We start from the raw sequence: 23,848 nt of genomic DNA on the forward strand, positions 1-23,848 counted from the left end.
CTCAGATGTTTTTTAACTGGTAAATGGATAAACTGTGATACATCTATGTAATAGAATGTGGTTAGTCACTCAGTCCTTTCTGACTCTTTGCGACCCCATGAACAGTAGCCCACCAGGCTCCTCTGTTCATGGGATTCTCCAGGCAAGAATACTGGAGTGGTTTGCCATTTCCTTCTCCAATGTAATAAAATACTACCTAGCTATAAAAAGGAATGAACTATTGATAAACAGAGCAACATGGGTGACTCTCAACTGCATAAGTAAGTAAAGGAAGCTAGAGCCAGGAGGCCATATTCTGTATTATTTCATTAATATGACATTATGGAAAATAAAACTATAGGAGACAACAAATCAGATCAGTAGCTGCTAGATAATAAATAGAGGTGGTTGGGGGGCGGGGGGAGGGGGCAGAGTTAACCACAAAGAAAAAGAGTGAAAGTTGGAGGATGATGGCACTATTTTTTTTCTTAAATATTTATTTATTTGGCTGCCTCCAGTCTTAGTTGCCACTTGTTTCATGTGGGATATTTTATTGCACCCAGTGAGCCCCAGAGTGCACGGGGTCAGTAGCTAAATTATGCTGGCTTAGTTGCTCCACAGCATGTGCGATCTTAGAACCCACGTCCTCTGCATTACAAGGCAGATTCTTAGCCACTGGACTGCCAGGAAGTCCCCATGGCACTAGTATTTACTGTGGTCATTAAATGAACATATGTCAAAACTCACAGAATAGTACACCAGGAGATGAATTTTACTATATAATTTTTTTCAAAATGCATAAAAGTAAAATAAGGTAACAAGCCCATGGTAAGTTCAAACAATAAAAGGAATTCAGTAAAAAGTCTCCCTCCCAGCTCTTTATGGTGATAGAATAGTTCTGCATTTTGATTCAGCAATGACTATATAAATCTATACATTCGGTAAAATGAGACAAAACTCTTCAATGCCAATTTCCTGCTTTTGGCATTGTATTATAGGCTTGCTCCCCTGAGTTGAACACTGCTACAAATTTCTTGTGTATCCTCTGCATATTAAATCTATTACTTTATATATGTATATGTGTACATAAACATTAATACGTACATATTTTTAATACAAACAGTAGCATATGACACACACTGTTCTGCACCTTGATATTTTCAACTATTACTTTGGAGGTATTTCCATATCACAAACACGTGGAGCCACATCATTATTTTTCCTGCTGCATAGTATTCCATCACACAGTGGAATCATAGCTTCATTCCACAATTTCCAATCAATGGACACTGAGATCTTAAAAAGGATTTAACCTAAGTAATCTGTAAATTTTTAAAACATGAAAGGTCAGCTGAAATTGAGACAAACACAGATTCAAGACTTGTCTCCAGAGTATCTTTTGACCAGGAGGGGGAACGCTGGAGGCAGGAGGAGAGGCGAAATGCTGGGAAATTTCCCTGGCCAATCGTAAAGTGGAAGGACCAGCAGGAAATTACTGCCGGGTAGGAGTTCGCCCAGGGGCGCCCTAATGGTCTAGTAGGAGGCCATGCTCCAAGACCAGCTTCCCCTAGGCTGCGACTCTGGGTACCCAAGTAGGTCGGGGTCACAGTGCAAAGATGCATGACCATCTCCAGCTTCCCGTGGGGACCCACGGCCCGGGCTGGGTCTGAACCCCCACGGCCTCCGGCTCACGCGTGCGGGGGGGCGTACACGTGGTGACCTGCCCGGGGCCGGGTTCCCGGCTTCGGCTCCTCCTCCCTCCAGCTCTCTTTCGGCTTTCTGCAGTATCACGTGCAGCCGCGCCGGGTGCAGGATGGCGGCGGCCGCTGCAGCGGTGGGTGTCAGGCTCCGAGACTGCTGCAGCCGGGGCGCTGTGCTCCTGCTATTCTTTTCCCTATCCCCTCGGCCCCCGGCCGCCGCCGCCTGGCTACTGGGCCTGCGGCCTGAGGACACCGCCGGAGGCCGCGTGTCCCTAGAGGGGGGCACCCTGCGCGCCGCGGAAGGCACCAGCTTCCTCCTGCGAGTCTATTTCCAGCCCGGGCCCGCGGCGCCCGCGGCGCCGGTACCTGCACCCACCTTTTCCCCGGGGGAGAACAGCACCGGCGACTGGGCTCCACGACTCGTGTTTATCGAGGAGCCTCCGGGAGGGAGCGGCGCGGCGCCCAGCGCTGTGCCCACTCGCCCCCCGGGGCCGCAGCGCTGCCGCGAGCAGAGCGACTGGGCATCGGACGTGGAGGTCCTGGGGCCCCTGCGCCCCGGAGGCGTGGCGGGCTCAGCCCTAGTCCAGGTGCGGGTGCGGGAACTCCGCAAGGGCGAGGCGGAGCGAGGCGGCGCGGGCGGTGGCGGGAAGCTCTTCTCCCTGTGCGCCTGGGACGGGCGCGCCTGGCATCACCACGGCGCCGCCGGCGGCTTCCTGCTGCGCGTCCGCCCGCGGTTGTACGGCCCCGGCGGGGACCTGCTGCCCCCCGCCTGGTTGCGGGCGCTCGGAGCACTCCTGCTGCTCGCCCTGTCTGCCCTGTTCAGCGGCCTACGCCTGAGCCTGCTCTCGCTGGACCCGGTGGAGTTACGGGTGCTGCGGAACAGCGGCTCGGCCGCCGAGCAGGAGCAGGCGCGCCGAGTGCAGGCCGTGCGCGGCAGGGGGACCCATCTGCTCTGCACCCTGCTCCTGGGCCAAGCCGGAGCCAACGCGGCCCTGGCGGGCTGGCTGTACGCCTCGCTGCCGCCGGGCGTCGGGGGCACCGGGGAGGACTACGGCGACGCGGGAATTCACTTCCCGTGGCTGCCGGCGCTCGTGTGCACCGGCGCGGTGTTCCTGGGCGCCGAGATCTGCCCCTACTCCGTGTGTTCGCGGCACGGGCTGGTCATCGCCTCGCACAGCGTGTGCCTGACCCGGCTTCTGATGGCGGCCGCCTTCCCCGTGTGCTACCCACTGGGCCGCCTGCTCGACTGGGCGCTGCGCCAGGAGATCAGCACCTTCTACACGCGGGAGAAGCTGCTGGAGACGCTGCGAGCCGCGGACCCTTACAGCGACCTGGTCAAAGAGGAGCTCAACATCATCCAGGGCGCCCTGGAGCTGCGCACCAAGGTGGTGGAGGAGGTGCTGACCCCCCTCGGGGACTGCTTCATGCTGCGCTCCGACGCGGTGCTGGATTTCGCGACCGTCTCCGAGATCCTGCGCAGCGGTTACACGCGCATCCCCGTATACGAGGGCGACCAGCGGCACAACATTGTGGACATTCTGTTTGTCAAGGACTTGGCCTTCGTGGACCCCGACGACTGCACGCCGCTCCTCACTGTCACCCGCTTCTACAACCGGCCCCTACACTGCGTCTTCAACGATACCCGGCTGGACACGGTGCTGGAGGAATTTAAGAAGGGTGAGCATGTGGTCTATCTCCTCCCTCCACTCCTCCCCCCTTTAAAATATTGGAGTGCTTGCGTGCTCAGTCGTGCCCGACTTGGTGCGACCCCCGCATGGACTTTCGTAAACACGTGAGGCTTCAGGTACCCAGAGCAGCTTCTCTCCTATGGAACCAAAAACTCGAGGAAGGTCCTACCGCATGGCTTCCTGGGTCTTTTCATTGCACTTCTCTCTACCTTCCTTGAGGCTGATTGAGTTCCTGCCTCTTCCCCTTTATGTGGTTCACAAGATTCACTGCATGCCTCATTCATTCCATTCCAGTATTTTTTCAGGGCCCACCAATTGTCAGTTATTGTGCAGGTAGGACTCAGGGGTTAGTCCTTGGTGGACACTGCATAGCACCCCATTGCAGGAGAAACCTCTAAAGGTTCCTGTAACAAGTGTCTTTGCCTTGAACTCTGCACTCTGGGTGGAAGTTCACCATTTCGTATTCCAGAGCAAACTCCATTGCTGGACAGCTCCAGCTGCTGACAATGTATTTCTTACTAGGAGCAGAAATTTATGTCTCCAGAGCTTTTTTCTGGTTCCTAGTTTTGCCCTTTGAATCACACAGAGCAAGCCCCAGGCATCTTAGCTATTCTTCCCCCATATTGATCTTTCCATCAGCTATGCCTTGGACACAGACCAAGAACCGAGGTTGGAGATTAAAAGTTAACTAAGGCAGTGACATCCTTGGACTTCTGGAAACTGTGGTCTCATGAAGTAAAGTAGATCTAGAGCTGAGGAAATATTCTGGTAAAGAAAACCACTAAAAAACTTGCATATCCAAATGAATGGGGTTTCCTTCAGAGCAGTCACATCCCCTGCCCTTGTTGTCATGCCTGTAACATGTTTACTACATGTCTGGGGTTTGCCTTTGGAAACTATCTTCTGAGGTTGAGAATGATTCACTCCAGAAAAATCATCCTGGAAACTTTAGGGTTGATCCTCTTGACATTACAGTTTGACTGGTCCCCCTAGTTAACCAGAGTTGACCCAGAAGGACCCTGGGTTGTTTTTGAAAGTCAAATCTACCTTCACAAGTCACATTGAGAGCTTTCAGAAGACCATCTCACAGACCCTTAAAGCAATCGAAGAAATGATTTGAAAACAGTGACACAGTTAGAATAAGTGTAGAACCTCCCAGAATTTCAAAAGAGGCATTCATCTATACATATGAGTTGGCATGTTTATTGAAAACAAAACAAAGCAAAAAAATAATCCCTTGACTTTAGAATCTGGTTGCAAATGTAGCTCCCTGTGGCTAGCAGAAATCTCACTTGACTGCGTGTTTTTGATATATTTTTGTTTGTCAAAAATTCAGTCTCATTACCTATTTTATCAGCACAGGTACTCTTTGTATATGAATAATTTGCATTCAGAGAGAAATCTGTGGTCTTCCTCCTGCCACAATATTTTTAAACAAGTAAAATTGTATTGAATATCAAAACATAACCTGAGAAGGAGGAAAAAGTCAAAAAAGCTACTTTCAATCTCAGATTTGGAGAGAGAACAATCCTACATTTTGTGTTGGTATCATGAGAAGGGAAAGGAAATGTACATATATTGCAGCTGTTTTAACCCAATCTGGGCTACTATCTCACCCTCTTTGGTCTCCCCCCAATCCTTCCATGACTCAATCCCACTGCACTTGGAGGTTCATCCATCCAGTCTCAGTATTTTTCTGACGTTTTGTGTACCCTCCAGAATGGAGTCTGGGTTCTGGGCATAAAAGTTATGAGAATTTGTGTTAGTTTACTAGGGTTACCATAACAAAATACCATAGACTGAGTGGCTTGAACAACAGAAATTTATTATCTCATAGTTCTGGAGGCTGAAAGTCCAAGATTAAGGTGTCTTCAGGCTTGATTTCTTCTGGAGCCACTGTCTTTGGCTTGCAGATGGCGGCTTTCTTGCTGTGCCCTTACATAGTGGCTGCTTGGTGTGTGTGCTCTGGAGTCTCTGTGTGTGTGTGAATCTCTTCTTACAAGGACACCAGTCAGACTGGATTAAGGCTCACCCTTGTTGTTGTTTGGTCGCTAAGTCGTGTCCAATCCTTTTGCAACCCCATCTACTGGAGTCCACCAGGCTCCTGCATAGGATTTTCCAGACAAGAATACTGGAGTGGGTTGCTATTTCTTGCTCCAGGGGAATCTTCCCAGCCCAGGAATTGAACTCTCGGCTCTTGCATTGGCAAGTAGATTCTTTACCACTGAGCCACCTGGGAAGCCCTAAGGCTCACCCTATCCACCCCTTTTTAATTTAACCACCTCTTACATGTGATTGGGCTTCCCTGGTGACTCAGATGGTGAAGAATCCACCTGCCAGTGCAGGAGACATGGGTTCAATCCCAGGGTCGGGAAGATCCCCTGAAGAAGGGAATGGCAGCCCACTCTAGTATTCTTGCCTAGAGAATTCCATGGACAGAGGAGCCTGGTGGATTCATGGGCTCTCAAAGAATCAGACGTGACTGAGCAACTTTCATTTTCTACATGTGATAGCCAAGATAGTGTTCATTGTCATGCACTGCTAGACAAGATTTGTTTTTATTGAGGTATAGTTGATATACAATATTATATGTTTCAGGCATATAACATAGTGATTCACAATTCTTAAAGATTACATTCCATTTTTAGTAATTGTAAAATATTGGCTGTAGTCCTTGTTTTGCACTATATATCCTTGTAGCTTATTTATTTTATGCATAATAGTTTGTACCTGTTAGTCCCCTACCCCTATGGGGCCCCCTCTCTCTTTTTTCTCCCCACTGGTAACCCCAGTTTATTCTCCATATCTATAAGTCTTGTTTCTTTTTGTTATATTCACTAGTTTGTTTTATTTTTTAGATTCCACATATAAGTGATATCATACAGCATTTGCCTTTCTCTGCCAGACAACATTTTTAATGAAATTCCTGGGAACTCATTTATTCATTAATTATTTACTGGGCATCTATATAGAGCTAGGGAACAGGAGAGACAGTAAGATTTCCCTGAGAAAGATAACAGTCTCCAAGGGAGGACAGTGTTAGAATAAAGGCAGTCTCCTGAAGCAGAAATTGTGCCTTTCTAACCACTATATCTCTGGCACCTTGCACTGTGCCTCGCACATAGTAGGCTGCTTGAAAAAGTCAGTATTGATCAGATATGAGTCCTGTTGCAGAATTTCTAAATCTGGTCTTAAAAAGTCCTGGTAGTGTTCTATCAGCAAGTGGTTAGTTTGCAATTAGGTAGATCTCCAAAGAGAAGCAGGTAGTTACACCAAGGAAGATGTTTCCATGCCCGCTTAGAACCTCCCTCCTTCCTCAAAGTGTGGTCCATGAACCAGAAGCATGGGCCTCACTTGGGACCTTTATAGAAATGCAGATTTTCATGCCTCACTCCAAATCCACTGAATAAAAATCTGCATTTTAGCAAGTCCCCAAGAGACTCACGTGTACATTAAATTTTGAGAAGCGTTGCCTTAGGAGATTCTTATTAACAATGATTGGTAGCCTCCAACTAATAAAAATAAATGGAAAAAAAAACAATGATTGGTAGATTAACTTAGAATAGAATAAATATAAGGTATAATTATTAAGGTAGGTGTTCTCTGGCTCCAAGCCATATAATACAGTGGTCATTTTTTATAAGAGTTCTATTTCCATCATAGGTTAGGAGAGGAAAACCAAATTGAACTATCTTTCTTTACTTTTAAAAATAACATTTTAGTCAAGTCATAACAGCCCTTCCATTTACCTCACTCCCTTGTACTTCAGGTAATTTAACCGCCTAAATAAACCCCGTAGGAGGTAGGATAGGAAAATGGTCATTTTAATAGGAACAACAGTTACCATTAATTGAGCGACAGCTCTACTAGGCACCACGCCAAGCTCTTTATATACTCAGAACAACCCTCCTGGGTGAGAATTATTAACTCCATTTTACAGATGAAGAAACTAGAGCTCAGACTGATTACATGACTTGCTCAACTTTCCAGAGCTAATAATTGCCTGAATCATGATTTGAACCAGATTGAAGGACCCGAAAGCCTGTTTTTTCCCCACCACACGTCTTATTCTACTTCCCATCCCCAAACTCCTGCCATCCAAAGAGTTCAAAGCTGGTCTTTCACTTCAGACTTGCTGCCCATGATTCACCTCTTGTTTCTGCAGGTTGGAAATGTAGCTTTTTATAATTACATTAATTGCTAATATGCATTTTACAAAAAATTTCTACCTCTTTTATCCGTAAAACAACTCTGCAGGTATAAGTGAGGACCATAAGAATCAGAAGAGTTACTTGCTCTGCCTAAGATCACCAGCTCACCTGGTTGGTATATTCCAAGACCCAGATTCAAGTCTGGGTCTTGTGACTCCAAAGCTCATATCCATTTAAGATTTTCTCTATACATTTCTTAGGAGTTCCAAGTCTTTAGAAGTGGGGGAAAGGAAAGCAAGCATGCTAGCTTTACAAAATGGAACAATATTTCTCCCCACTAGACTGTTAATTCCTTGAGGGCAGAGAATGAATCTTACTTATTTTATGTGCTCAGAACAAACACAGTGGCCCTCAAGACTACTTCTTCTTGTTGTTGTTTAGTCACTAAGTCATATCTGATTCTGTGTGACCCCATGGACTATAGCCAGCCAGGCTCCTCTGTCCATGGAATTCTCCAGGCAAGAATACTGGAGTGGATTGCCATATCCTTCTTCATGGGATCTTCCCAACCCAGAGATCGAACCCACATCTCCTGCATTGGCAGGCAAATTCTTTACTGCTGATCCACCAGGAAAGCCCTGGCCATCATGACAAGACATTATTCAAATATCATTGAATAAATATTTATTGAATACATTATCTTAAATGGCTGATTTCAATTTTATTTCTGTGTTTGAGTGAGGTGGACTTTAAGTACAGAATAATTAGTGTTGTTCCATTGACCATGACCAATCTTTCCTCTTCCCAGGTTCTCTACTCCAGTTAATGGCACCACTGTGCCCACAGGCTACCAGGCTAGAAATTCTCTCCTTCCCCCCACCCTCATCCTATTAATCACTGTCTGCCACAGTGATTTCAGGCTGCCACAACAGATGTCAAATTGAATGGCTTAAACAACAGAAATTTATTTTCTCACTTTTCTGGAGGCGAGAAGTTCAAGATCAAGGTTCCAGCTGATTTGGTCTCTGATAAGAGCTGTCTTCCTGGCTTGCCGACAGCTACCTTCTCACTGTGTCCTCACGTGGCCTTTCCTTAGTGCACATGCACAGGGAGACATAGAAACAGCTCCAGTCTCTCTTCTTCTCATGAAATTAACAATTCTTTTGGATTAGGACCCCACCCTTCTGATCTCATTGAACCTTAGAGGCCCACTGGGGGTTGGGGCTTCAACATGTCAATTTGGAGAGGGGAAAGGACACAAGCATTCAGTCCATAATAATCTCCAAAGTCAGCCCCATATTTGAACAAAGTCTGCAAAATTTTGCCAATATTGCATATTTCTTTTATTGAATACCTATGCATACCTTAGTCCACTATTTATTCTGCCTAGGTTATTCTTTAATTTTATTCAATAAATAATATTGTGTAGGCACAGTGGAGATTACTACCAATAAGACCCCTGTCTGAATGGAGCTTTCATACTAATACAGGAGACAGAAATTAAACAAATGAGATAGGAATTAAGAGCATAAGCTTTGGTACCAGACCACTCTGAGTTGCATCCTGGCCTTGGGCAATTTATTTAACTCTTTGCTTCATTAGGGTAATAATAGGATTATTTTTTACTTTATTTTTTATTGAAGGGTAATTGCTTTACAGAATTTTGTTTTCTGTCAAACCTCAAAGTGAATCAGCCATAGGTATGCATATATCCCCTCCCTTTTGAACCTCCCTCCCATCTCCCTCCCCATCCCACCCCTCTAGGTTGATACAGAGCCTCTGTTTGAGTCAGGATTATTTGATATATTAAGATAATATTAAGACAATATTGCAGCTGCAGCAAGACAATATTGCATAATACAGCTCATTTAGTAACTGTCATATAATAAGTGCTAAATAAATGTTACCTCTGATTACTAAATATAAACACAAATCTATTACATACTCATTTGTGCAAATCCCTCCTGAGAAGTTCTACATCCTCCAATTTTTTTTTTTACCTTCAAATCCATCCTCTCCAGAGCCAATAAATAATCCCTGGTGTCATCATCCTCTGCTTCAAACACTTCTGCAGTCCTCCCCACTGCCTGCAGGATGAAGTCTAAACTGTGTCCTTAGGACCTGCTCCCAGCCCTCCCCTGCAGACTCCCACAGCTTTATGCTCCAGCAAGGCCAAACTTCATGGCCACACTGTGCTATTTCTTGCCTTTGTCCCTTTACTCATGCTGTCCTCTTTGACAGAAACATACATCACCCGACTAATCCCTACTCCAGGCAAACATACTGGAGTGGGTTGCCATTTCCTACTCCAGGAGATCTTCCCGACCCAGTGATCAAACCCTGGTCTCCTGCTTTGCAGGCAGATTCTTTGCCATGTAAGCCACCAGGGAAGCCCAATTCCTACTCTAGCCCCTCCTTTAACACACAGCACAAGGGCCACCTCCCCTGTGAAGCTTCTCCTGTAAACCTCAGATTTGGCCAACTTAATTAATTCTTCAATATCTCCATTATTGAATTAATGGGGTATTATAGTATCTGTTGAAAAGTGTCACCCATCCATATAAAGATCATCTGGAGGACAGAGGCTGTCATATCTACCTTTGTAGCTGTAGCACCTAACAATGGATATGACGCAGTAAATTTTCAATAAGTCTTTACTGAATGACTGAATGAATAACTGGAAGGAGTTAAACTTGAATATAATGGAAGGGATCTGCAGAGCTCTAGTAAATGAATCATTCATTATCTTCAGTCCAATCACTTTGGACCATGCAGAAGGACAAAGTCAAAGTTTAAATGTTAGGGGGAAAGTGTTATGTATTTGTTTCTTTGAGCTTCCCTGGTGGCTCAGTGGTAAAAGAATCTACCTGCAATGCAGGAGCTGGGTTCGATCCCTGGGTTGGGAAGATCCCAGTGAAAGGTTGTTGCTGAACCATAAGATGCCGGGATTCTTGGCCTCCAGAGGAGACGAATTCAATCTGGGGCCAGAGACGAGGCTGGATCACTCAGAGCTTTTGTGTAATAAGGTTTTATTAAAGTATAAAGGAGATAGAGAAAGCTTCTGATACAGGTATCAGAAGGGGGCAGAAAGAGTACCCCCTGCTAGTCTTCAGCTGGATGTTATATAGTCACTCACAGTCTGTTAATGAAAAGAAAGGAATGTCTTAAAACTCAGAATGGCACCAGGCCCCTCATCCATAAGTTGCATTTTGTGATAATCTTGGCACCAGATAATTCATTCCAGGCCATAAAACAATTGACTTGAATCTTGTAGAAGGGCAGATTACCAAACAAATTGTTTCGTTTACATAGATTAGGGGAACAATATCTGAGTATAACATACTGGTCTGTCAAGTAGTTTCTGAGCCATTTGGCGGAACTTACAGAGTTTGGGGTAAATGCATAGCACATTAACATAGCTTAAAACAAACATTTCCATAAGAAAAATGTATTGGTTAACTCAAGGTTTTGAGAATAGTTAGCTTCAGGTGAAACCAGGTGTCATGGCAACACAGTATTTTAAGAGAAACCTCCTTTTAAATTTGTATAGAGAAGGAAAAAAAAATATATCGCCAGTTTGTTTCCTTCTGCTGCTTAAGAGAGATAAAAATGTCTGACACTTGCAGCCTATTTCCTTCGTTTGGAGACCCCTGGCCTTCCTGCCTGTTACCCTCTCACCGTGATGGAGGGTGTGGCAACCCACTCCAATATTTTTGCCTGGAGAAATCCATGGACCAGAGGAGCCTGGCAGGCTACAGTCCATAGGGTTGCACAGTCAGACACGACTGAAGCAGGTAAGCAGCAGCAGCATTATGTTTCTTTACTTCTTTAAGTAAAATTATTTAGCCCTTTTCAAACACTGTGCTAAGAGTTGGGTATATGAGACACAATCCCTCCTCTCAAGGAGCCTTCAGCCTAGTGAGAAAATAGCTTTCCCCTTTGAAAAGCTAGAAGGCAGCCTGGACTGGTCTTTTCCCCCCAACTTCCTACAATGTTACATTTCACAAGTCATAGCTTAGCATGTAAGTTACGTGGATAAGACAGACCTGTACATAAATCATTAAAGCAAATGTGAAAGTGAAAGTCGCTCAGTCATGTTCGACTCTTTGCAACCCCATAGACTATACAGTCAATGGAATTCTCCAAGCCAGAATTCTAAGTGGGTAGCCATTCTCCTCTCCAGGGGATCTTCCCAACCCAGGGATTGAACCCAGGTCTCCCACATTGCAGGTGGCTTCTTTACCAGCTGAGCCACCAGAGAAAGCAAAAATGAAATAACAGAAATACTAATATGCAATGAGACTATGGAGAACAGAGTGATTATGATAGGGTTATTTTGCTTTTACAAAATTTTTACTAAAGTTTTAAGTTTCTATACTTATTCACTCTAGAAAATTGAAAACTGTAGAACAAAGCATGAAAATCACCAGAAGATAATCATTCTACTGTCCTGAAATAATAACTTTTAATATTTTGTCATGTTAAAAATATGTTGCATACAATAACAACATTAATCAAATTCTTAAACAGGAAAAAAAGAAAAACCCTCTGGTCTTACCTTCTTCCAGAGATCAAATATCCCATTTTAATCTGAAGAGTGGTTTTTTGATGAGGTGGTATTATTTTCACAGTTAGTCTCCTTGAATTGAGTTCTATAATTTGGGAACACTAATTCATAAAACACAGCCTTAGAAATTTATTGAACTTAATTTCTAAAGTTTACTCTTCTATTTATTGGATTGTTTTTAGGAGATAACTAGTCTTGTATAGATAACACAGGGAAGGAAAAAAGCTTTGTTCCAAAGTTGAAGGCCTCTGGGTACTATAGCTCCAGTATCTAACTTGGTTAAACAATATAGCTCTGTCTTCCTAAACAAAAGACAGCAAAATCCATGTAATGCTGGGGTACTCTATCTGTAGGCAAGCATAGCCATCTAAAATTATGTAAATGGCCTATTGCTATTTTCAGACTCGGCCTTTGTTCATTGATTGATTCATTCATTCATTCAGTTAATATTTATTGAATTCCTGCTTTGGGCCAGGCACCTGGGTGGGACTTGGGAATATAGATGTGAACAAGAAAGACATTGAGCAGCAATTATGGGGCTGAAAGAGGTCCACTTCAATTTTTGGTCTACTGCATATGATTTGTTCCCTAAAGAACATCCAACCAGCCAGTAAGTGCTTCTGGCACAGACACACAGTGTAATATTTTCACTGGGGAATAATCTGAAAAGTCAGTGTTTTGCTTCATCACTCCAAATTCTATTGTGAGCTATTTTAGCAGAAAGAATAGTCATCCCACTGTTTAATTCTATAAAAAGCTGCCAATACATGAATGCTCCTTTCTTTGTCTTCTATAAGAGAAAATTAAAAGTTATTTCACTCAAAGTTATATTTCACCGATATAATTAGAGGTAAAATGCTTTAAAATGTGTTAAACATTTGCTAAATAATAATTAGTAAAACTTAGAATAAGATGTTTACCTTCTAAACAATAATTAGAATAACAGTAAACAAAGCATAGTCCATCATATCCAGGAAGGAAGAACAAAAGAAAACAAGGAAAAGTGAAAACAATTAATTCTACAAGGTGCTAAAATTGCTGATTTATATTTCTTTCTTTGCAACTTTTCATTATGATTGTTTTAATATTGCTATGCAGTAGTCTTCTTTTTTTCTTAGCCTAGCAGTAGATATACCAGCTAACAAGAGAATCTGAACTGAAAGGAGCACTGAAATACCTGAGAGAGAATCTAATTCATACTTTTTTTTTTTTTAGATTTACTTATCCTTTCTAGGACATAACAGCCTTTGTTATCAGTCTCTGTTTATATCTAATCTAAACCCCACAGACTGCAGTCAAATTCTGTTTCCTCTTTTTATCATGTTTTGTGGGTCATCTTTTACTTGGAGGACACAGTAGCTTACCTCGATTCTACTTTTTAACAACCAGTTACACTTGGTCATGTTTCTGGCTCCCTTAAAGCATTTGGTGCCTCAGGGCAGGGGGTCTGTAGATTTTTCTATTGTTGTTCGGCCACTAAATCATGTCCAACTCTTTGCAATGCATGAGCTGCAGCATACCAGGCTGCCCTGTCCTTCACTATCTTCCGGAGTTCATTCAAAGTCGTGTCCATTGAGTCGGTGATGCTATCGCACCATCTCAACCTCTGTTGTCCCCTTATCCTTTTGGCTTCAATCTTTCCTAGCATCAGGGTCTTTTCCAAAGAGTCGATTCTTCACATCATGTGGCCAAAGGATTGGAGTTTCAACTTCAGCATCAGTCCTTTCAATGAATATTCAGGACTGATTTCCTTTAAGATTGACTGGTTTGATCTCCTTGCAGTCCAAGGTACTCTCAAGAGTCTTCTCCAGCACCACAATTCAAAAGCATCAGTTCCTCTGTGCTCAGCCTTCTTTATGGTCCAACTTTCACATCCATTCGTGACTACTGGAAAAACCAAAGCTTTGACTATGCAGACCTTTGTTGGCAAAGTGATATCTCTGCTTTTTAATACAACTATCTGTCTCAGTTGGTAAAGAATCTGCCTGCAATGCAGGAGACCTGGGTTCAATCCCTGGGTTGGGAATATCCCCTGGAGAAGGGAAAGGCTATCCACTCCAGTATTCTGGCCTGGAGAATTCCATGGACTGTATAGTCCATGGGGTCGCAAAGAGTTGGACACGACTGAGCTTTTACTTTTTTTTCACTATTTTTTTCACTTTCACTTTTTCAGGTCTGTCACAGCTTTCCTTCCAAGGAGCAAGCATCTTTTAATTTCATGGCTGCAGTCACTGTCCTCAGTGATTGTGAAGCCCAAGAAAAATAAAATCTGTCACTGTTTCCACTTTTTCCCCTTCTATTTGCCATGAAGTGATGGGACCAGATGCCATGATCTTAGTTTTTTAGTGGTGAATAGATTTTTCTAGTACTCTCAGAAACTGGTTTACCTCTAGGCCCATATTTAGAGATTCCTGGACCTTTAATAACAATTTCAATCCTCTATTTCCTGTTCCTTTCCAGACTAGATTCTTCTCAATTCTTCCTTCCATTCTTCCCTTCCTCCCTTCCTTCCTTTCCATATGACATTATTCTCTATGAGGCCTCCAGTCTTCCTGGTGCTTGTAGTCAAGTAAGGAGATACATACTAATAATAAATAATTACAAAGGAAGACAAGTGATTTGAAGGAAAAGTATAGGGAGCTCTGAGAGCATATAACAGGGGGTCCTGACCTGGTCTTACAGGTTAGGATAAACTGCCCCCTGCCCGAGTGATATTTGTGCTGAATCCTAAAGGGTGGAGAGGAGTTCACCAGAGCTTTCCAGGAGAAGGGAACAGACATGCAAAGGCTCTGAGGAAAGAGGACCAAGTGGATGTCCTGCAGGGTTCCTGGGCCATTTGACACCCAGTGGGGAAAGTGCCACCTCTGCCGACCAGTCTTCTTTCTGTAGACGTTATCAGAATGCTGGGCTACCAGGGCTCTGGGAGATGGATATGAATATAAATATCCAAGAGCATGAGAAGAGGAAGGGCCCTGATGGAAGTGATACAGAGCAGCCTGGGGTACAGACAAGGGCATCCAGACAACATCTATGGGTAATGGGGTGGCCGAGAGGGATTGGCTGCTAGGGAGAACTGATTCCCTGGAAAGATCTGGGAAAACTTCTCTGAGGAAGTGAATGAAGAGGGACTCTGATACGCAGTTATGAAGGGAAAGAACATTCTAGCTGAGGCAGGAGCTTGAGCGAGAAAAGGAAAGGGAGCCGAGAGGACCTTCAAAAGCTGTTAAAGCCGTGATTATATTGTTGCTTTTCTTCCAGCAAAATGGGAAACTAGGCAGATTGAGACGTTTGTCAAACATAATTTATGTTCTCTCCAAGTGCCAAAACTGTATATTTTAACCATTTTTGGTGGTGATATTTCTGAAATGTTTTATGCCCATTCCTGCCTGTCTTAATAAAGGATCCTAAATATAACAACCTTTTCTTGATGACGCATGATCATGGTCATGAGAGTGTAGTTATTTTATGCTGCATTATAAATCAGTTCTCTGCTTTCATTTTTCTCTATCCTCTGCTGTCAGCTGCTAGTTCTTTTTGAGTCAGCCTCAAGCAAATCCCTGTCCCCACCTCGCTCATCACAAAATCATTCTATTTAACTGAGAAACCAAGTAAATACACAGGTTGGGGATCATATGCTTGATGTACAATAGGCTTCAATAAATATTTGTTGAATAAATGATTAATTAGGCTTGGATTGGGAGTCTCAGGCATGGGGTTGGTGTTCAGACCTGGAATAGTTCCTCCTGGGACCTGACTCAAAACTGTGCGAAGTCACCTCCAGATAATGGGTGGTTACGCTGCTATTTTTGAAGTGTTGCTTAGCAAGCCAGACTGCCAACCAGCTTAGAGTCTAGTGACTAACAACTATTTTCTTCATGCCCTGGTGATGCTGGTTACCATGGTGTTCTGGGTGACATGGGTGGCTTTTTTTATAATTGCCTTTTAGTGGCTTGAGAAATTTTTTTGTGATAAATGCATTAATTATTTCTGATGAAGTAGGGCAGGATTACAACAAAGTACAGACTTTAAAAAAAAAAAACTAGAAAAAGGGACTGTTTTGCTTTTCCAGATTAAGGTGGTTGCTGCAGGACTGGTAGGATATTTTTTATGTTGCTCTTCCTGATTTGATAAAAAGGGATTTGATTTGACTGTATAAATTTTTTTTAAAGCCTAGCTTGTGTCAAGGTAATATTTCTTATCTTATTCTTTAATATTAAAATACAAAACTTAGGAGTTCAAGCTCCTTTGTAAACTTAAGAGGCTATAATTATTGGTACTGTTACAATTTTGGTATGTCATATATCATCACACCAGAGGAGGACATGACAACCCACTCCAATATTCTTGCCTGGAGAATCCCCATGGACAGAGGAGCCTGACGAGCTACAGTCCGTGGGGTTGCAAAGAGTCTGACATGACTGAGTGATTAAGCAAAGCACATCTCATCACAAAGCACCCTGTTAAGCCAAACTGGTTTTGTAACCCAGGACTGTTTAGTATAGCATTTTAGAGCATGAAAAATGACCTTGGAGATCACCTGATCCCATCCTTTAATTTTTTTGTAATTTTTATTTGTTTATTTATTTTGGCTATGCTGACTCTTTGTTGCCGTGCTTCTCATTTCGGTGGCTTCTCTTGTTGGGGAACACTGGCTCTAGGCATGTGTGCTTCAGTAGCTGTGGCTCACAGGCTCTAGAATAGGGGCTCAGCAGTTGTGGTGTAAGGGCTTAGTTGTTGCAAGGCATGTGGAATCTTCCCAGACCAGGGCTTGAGCCCGTGTCCCCTGCATTGGCAGGAGGATCTTATCAACTGCTGCTGCTGCTAAATCACTTCAGTCGTGTCCAACTCTGTGCGACCCCAGAGATGGCAGCCCACGAGGCTCCCCCATCCCTGGGATTCTCCAGGCAAGAATACTGGAGTGGGTTGCCATTTCCTTCTCCAGTGCATGACTGTGAAAAGTGAAAGTGAAATTGCTCAGTGGTGTCCGACTCTTTGCGACCCCACGGACTGCAGCCTACCAGGCTCCTCCACCCATGGGATTTTCCAGACAAGAGTACTGGAGTGGGTTGCCATTGCCTTCTCCGCTTATCAACTGTACCACCAAGTAAATCCCCCCGTCCTTTAATTTTAAGGCAGAGAAAGCTGAGGCCCAGAAAAGACAAATTATAAAAATAGCAATGATAATCCATTATAGTTGCAAAGCATTTACATTTGCAAAGATCTTTCCAAACAGTAATTCATTTTGTGCTCACCATGCATTTGAAGTCAGTAGAATTTATCCCCATTTTGTTGAAGAGGCACATGGGATCTGGAGACACAAGTGTCCTGTTCAGTGTTAGTGACTGTGGCAGAACCAGAAGCCACATCTGTGATTTGCTGTCTCAGACCACGGAACCACAGCCAGACATAGTCACAGGAACCTGGACCCCGCTGTTCTGTTTACTAGCTGTGTGACTAGGGCAGGTCACTCCACCACTCCAAATGAGGCTTACCTTCCTTCTTAAAATGACAATATTTTAAAAACAGCAATATTGACCCTACTTTGTAAGATTAACATGAAGGCTAAAGATAATGCTTATATAGTACTTAAGACACTCCCCCATTTGCCTTTCACCTCACTGATCTAGTTAAATGAATTCTATCTAGTTAGTTATTTTGTGTAACAAGTGCTTTCCCTGATTCAGCCCATATGGAAGTCATTGTATATAATAAGAAAATAAGAATGATAGCTGTTTACCTTGGATAGGGCCCAGAGACCAAATTGATTGTGGAAATTTCCTTACATTCCTTTTATCCTGTCATCAGTTAGGTTTCCTTCTGTATCACTGTGCCCTTCCTCAGACATCCCAGGCAAATAAAAAAACATAATCTACAAACAAATATCATGCCAGATCAATGAAAGCTCTTAAAGCTGCAGTTCAGTTCAGTCTAGTCACTCAGTCGTGTCTGACTCTTTGCAACCCCACGAACTGCAGCACGCCAGGCTTCCTTGTCCATCATCAACTCCCGAAGCTTACTCAAACTCATGTCCATAGAGTCAGTGATGCCATCCAACCATCTCATCCTCTGTCATCCCCTTCTCCTCCTGCCTTCAATCTTTCCCAGCATAAGGGTCTTTTCAAATGAGTCAGTTCTTCGCATCATGTGGCCAAAGTATTGGAGTTTCAACTTGAGCATCAGTCCTTCCAATGAATATTCAGAACTTATTTTCTTTAGGATTGACTGGTTGGATCTCCTTGCAGTCCCAGAGACTCTTGAGGGTCTTCTCCAACACCGCAGTTCAAAAGCCTCAATTCTTTGGCACAACATATTTTGACAGAGTTAGTGGGAAAGAAGGCAATGTATATACCCCAAGCCATGGAGGCCTCTAATGGCAGGAAGAAGAGTTCAGAAATGACCTTCCCTGGTTACCCATCCATGTTACTGAGATGGGGAATAACCTCATGAATGTAGTGTTTGGGGGAAGTCAATCTGTTTTTACTGGATAGGATTGATTACAGCAGGAAAAATCAACAGGAGGACTCGGTAGGACATTGGTGCAATTCTCCAGGATAAAATGAGAGTATGGAATTTAACAACTATATACTTGCAATTGGAAAGAGGGAAATATGAGGCTTCATTGCCTTCTGGAAACTCCTTCTCAGTCTCTTTTTCTGTTCCTCCTACATCATATTCACTGATACATTGTCAGAACTTAGGACAGGACCTACCCCTATCAGACACTCAGATATCTGTTGCTTGAATGTTGCATTTCTATAACCTCTGAAAGTGGGAGTTCCCAGGGCTGAGAAATAAATCTCTTTGTCTTCTCTTACTCCCTTTGTTTATTTCATTCATTCTCCCAAAGATCACCAACCTAAACCAGACTTAAATTTCTAATTGACATTTGACATCTCCACTTGGAGGCTTAAAAGGCATCTCAAACTTCAAACTATCCAGAATTGAACTTCTGCTCTCTTTGCTAAATCTACACCTTGCACAATATGCCCCAACTCCCTAAATTGCAGTTCCATTCTTCTAGTTTTTCAGGCCCAAACTTCTCTGTTTCTCTTGCCACACACCCAGTCCATCATGGGTTCTGCTTTCAACATATATAGAGAATCTGTCTGCATCTCACTACCTCCAATACACTCTGGTCCATGCCGTCAGCCATCTCTCATTTGGATGAACACCAGAGCTGTGAGGTCTCTCTGCTTCCACCTCTGCCCACTTTGTGTCCACTCTTCAAACAGCAGCTGGAGAGATTCTTTTAAAATGTAAGTCAGATCATATCACTTTTTTGCCAAAACCAAACATACACACAAACACAAAACTCTACAATGACTTTATCTCACCCAAAGTAGGAGCCAGACTCCTCACAAAGACCTTTCAGGCTCTATCTATCAAAGTGGCAAATACCCCACCCCTTTCCTCCTTGACTTTGGCCTGCTACTGTCCTCTTTCACTCTGCAACCATTCCTCAAGCACATCAGTTACACTTCTAAAACTCAAGGCCTTTGCATCTTATGCTGCTGATATCCCCAAGGTATCCACAGGGCTCCCTACCTCACCGCCTTTAGATCTGTATTCATACACCAGCTTCTCAGGGACTTTATCTGGCATCCCTTGCCTAGAACTGTACGACATGGTCACTCCATCCACACACTCCCTCACCAGTCTTCCCTGCTGTGCTTTTCCCGTAGCCAGAGCAATAGAGTTCATATATTTATCTGCCTTATTATCTCTCACCCTATGTACTAGAATGTAAGCTACAGGAGGAAAGTGATTTTGTCCATCGTGTTCATTGCTGCATGCCCAATGCCTAGATGAGTGCTTGGTGTATAGTGCTGCTGCTGCTGCTAAGTCACTTCAGTCGTGTCCGACTCTGTTCGACCCCATAGATGGCAGCCCAGCAGGCTCCCCCGTCCCTGGGATTCTCCAGACAAGAGTACTGGAGTGGGCTGCCAATGCCTTCTCCGTGGCACATAGTAATATTTAACAAATACCAATTGAGAGAATGAAGAGGAAAAAGAATTGGAAGTTTATTGGGATTTTTTTTTCTAAATAGGAGCAAAGGAAAGGAAGGTAAAAACTGACTCCTGGGTTACAACTCCTGGATTAGAGCTGAAGGTCCCATTTGTTATGGTGGAGAGGGAGGCAGAGTGGGGATAGTGGGTCTTGGAGATCGTGTGTTCTTATTTGGATAAGTGATTTTGACAAGACAAGGGGCAGCTCAGGCACAATGTCTAAAACAAGATATCAGTTCAAAATAGACTCTGATGTTAAGATATAAATTTAGTTCAGGAAAGAGGTGATGGTGACATTGAAAGGCTGTGCTGGGATTTTTTTTTTAATTGATTATTTGGCTGCATCGGGTCTTAGTTGCTGCAGGCAGGATCTTCAGTCTCTAGTTGAGGCTCACCAGCTTAGTTGTTTACAGCATGTGGGATCTTAGTTCCCCAACCAGGGACCAAACCCACATTTCCTCCAGTGTAAGGTGAATTCTTAACCACTGGACTACAGGGAAGTCCCAGGGATATTTAATCCAGAGGAGAGACAAGAGCAGAGGATCAGGGATTGGAGTGGAGGTTCTTAATTGCAACTGCCCACTTTAGAGTCACCTGAAGATATTTTGAACATCCCAATGCCTGGACCACATGCCAGACTAATTAGGTCAGAACTTTCCTGGATGGGACACAGTATCAATAGGTTTTAAACTCCCCAGCTAATTCCCACAAGCAGCCAGTGTCCAGAATCTCTGGGCTAAAGTCTTTAAGATATATTTATCTTTGTTGTAGCTGTTTAGTTGCTAATTTGTGTCTGACTCTCTTGTGACCCCCTGGACTGTAGCCCGCCAGGCTCTTCTGTCCATGGGATTTTCCAGGCAAGAATACTGGAGTGGGTTGCCATTTCCTTCTCTAATATTTACCTTCAGGTGAGGATAAAGTAAAGGAATCCACAATGGGAGCAGAAAAATATTAGTCATAAGGGTAGAAAGCGATACAGGGTAGTCTTGGCCAGCTCTTCTCATACTCAACTCCATAAGAGTCATAAGAATCACCTGAGATCTTGAGGATCTGCAGATTGTGACTCAAACTGCCAAGCTTCCAGGTGATCCTATGATGCCTGGTTCAAGGGCCACACTGAATAGCAAGTATCAAGAGCAGTGCTTCTCAAACTCTAATGTACATAAGAATCACCTGGGATATCATTAAAGCAGCTGTCTGGACCCCACCCACCAAGATCCAGAGTCTATAAGTCCGAAATAGAACCCAAGAACCTGCATCATTTTTTTAATTCATTTATTTTAATTTAAGAATAATTGCTTTACAATATTGTTTTGGTTTCTGCACACATCAGCATGAGTCAGCCGCAGATATACACATGTCCTCTCCCTCTGGGACCTCCCTCCCACCCCTTTAGGTTGTCACGGAGCGCTGGTTTGAGCTCCCTGAGTCATTCAGCAAATTCCCGCTGGCTATCTGTTTCGCATATGGTAGTGTATACATTTCCATGCTACTCTCTCTGTTCATCCCACCCTCTCTTTCACCGCTCCCTCATGTCCACAAGTCTGTTCTCTGTGTCTGCATCTCCATTGCTGCCTACAGATAGGTTCATCAGAACCATCTTTCTAGATTTCCTATATATGTGTTAATATATGATATTCGTTTTCTCTTTCTGATTTATTTCACTCTATATTATAGGCTCTAGGTTCATCCACTTCATTAGAACTGACTCAAATGCAACAGCCTGCATTTTGAATGAGGTGATGTGCAATGCTGCTGGTCCCACACTTCAAGTGATAGAGAGTCACCAAGACCATAATAAGAAAGAAGAGGCACTTGGGACTTCCCTGGTGGTCCAGTGCTCCCAATGTAGGGGACCCAGTTTCAATCTCTGGTCAGGGAAATGGACCCCTCATGCTGCAACAGAGACCTGGCACAGCCAAATAAATAAATAAATATTTTTTTTAAAAAGGAAGGAAAGAAGAGGCACTCAATACTGCCTACCAAATGAATAAAGGATATTGTAGGGATATCAGAAAGAATAAGAATGTAGCAAAGCCGCTAGATTTTACAAGGTGAAGGTCATAAGTGAGGCAGAAACCATAAAACCATAAAATGATTTCTGCTTTCCTTGGTTCTCTATTTTCAAGCAGTAAGCTTCCCCCCAGCTTCTGTATTTTATCTTGGGAACAATTACCTTACCAAAGTGCTGTAACTATTTTTGAAAGAGAGAGAAAGCAAATCAATTATTTGATTTTCTTTTCAAGGCATGGAAGGTATGCTGATAGGGTACTTGGGAGCTCTTCTCTGTGGATATGCCTAAACCATCTAGAAGCTACACTTATTAAGGACCTTTGGAGGATATTCCAACTTCTTCAAATACTAAAGTACAGTTGTAACGTTGCTGACACTTATAACTTTCTTTAGGGCAAGGTTTCCAACCTTGACACTCCTTATGTTGAGGTTGTTGTAGAGCAACATCATCCCTGACCTCTTCCCACTAGATGCCAGTATCATCTCCTGCCCCAAGTTGTGACAAGCCAGATTGTCTCCAGACATTGCCAGATGTTCCCTGGGAGGCAAAAGTCAGCCCCAGGTGAGAACCACTGCTTCAAAAGCAATGTTTGAAAACCTAGTCACCCTTCTAAGAAGTCTGACTTATAGCTTGGGCATGTTGATGACAGGTAGTGAAGACAGAGAACTACCAGAAACCAGTACTAGGACCACCCTTTGGATTCTTGGGGCAACAGAAAAGACTAATTTGACTCTCAAAAGTGGGAAATTTTATTGACCTCAGTGATACCAAGAGCCTAATAGATGGTGCAGTACTTCAAACTTGTCTCATTGGTACAAAGCTGTAAGAAACCTCTTTCCAGGCTCAGCATGAAAGAGTCAGCTGCCACTCTGTGCCCTGTAGCAAAATACCATAACGACCACATCATATGAGAGAAAGCATTCATCAGCTTGCCACACAGCTATCATTTGTCCAGAAGGTTATTTTCTCTCCTTTCATGAATACTTAACATCTTGTGACTTAAACCAAGTACATGGAAAGGATGAGGATTGTATTAGAAACCTCAGTGTTTGTTTCTCTTCTTCAGTAGAGGTCATCAGACAACCAGAGTGCCATAGAGCCTACCTATAAACCAGTGGTTTTCAAACTTTAGCCTGCATCATAACCAGCTAAAAGCTTACTAAAGCATTGATCACTGGGCCGTACCCCCTGAGATTCTGATTTACTAGGTCTGGAGTGGGGCCTGAGAATTTGCATTTCAAGTTATGCTGACAGTCCAGGGACCACACTTAGAGAACTATGACTGTAAAGCAAGTAATAATTCTCAGACTTGGCTGAACATTGGTATTACCCGAGTAATGTTTTTAACTATTGGTGTCTTGGCCCCTTCCCAAACAAATGAAATCGGAATGTCTGGGCATGAGATCCAGTCTTCAGAGTGTATTTATTAGTTTCTCGGATGATTCTTGTATAGAGCCAGCACTGAGAAACACTGAACTAGGTGGAATGTATTCCAAATATTGTGGCCCTGCTTAATGGAGGGCTTTAGTATGACTTAATCCCATATTCTTACCCCTTATGCTTCTTTGAGGATTACTTCTCCAGTTCCACCAAAATCATCCTAACACTGTGGTCCAAACAAGTTTTAAGCCATAGGTACATATTCTCTACTTTGTGTTCATCAAGCTGTAGACAGCATTGGAGCTGAAGATTGCAAATCAGAGTCTGAGAGGAAGTAGCCTAGAGGGCAGCAAACCAAGGCTT

The 23,848-nt window shown here is 43.5% G+C and overlaps 1 protein-coding gene across 4 annotated transcripts in view; it reads left to right on the forward strand.

Moving 5' to 3' along the window:
* Positions 1–732: 732 nt before the first annotated feature.
* CNNM1 (cyclin and CBS domain divalent metal cation transport mediator 1) overlaps positions 733–23,848 on the forward strand; it is a 64,879-nt gene continuing 41,763 nt past the window's right edge. For 2 of the 4 annotated variants that reach the window (XM_043926541.1, XM_043926544.1), the window contains exon 1: positions 734–3,356. In XM_043926541.1, the coding sequence (XP_043782476.1) occupies positions 1,793–3,356 (1,564 nt within the window). In that variant the 5' untranslated portion in view covers positions 734–1,792. Of the gene's footprint in view, positions 3,357–23,848 lie in introns of all 4 variants that reach the window. The other 2 variants (XM_043926543.1, XM_043926542.1) reach the window with 2 other exon arrangements.

The sequence above is a fragment of the Cervus elaphus genome, chromosome 15 (genome assembly GCF_910594005.1).
Source record: "Cervus elaphus chromosome 15, mCerEla1.1, whole genome shotgun sequence".
NCBI classification, from domain to species: domain Eukaryota; kingdom Metazoa; phylum Chordata; class Mammalia; order Artiodactyla; family Cervidae; genus Cervus; species Cervus elaphus.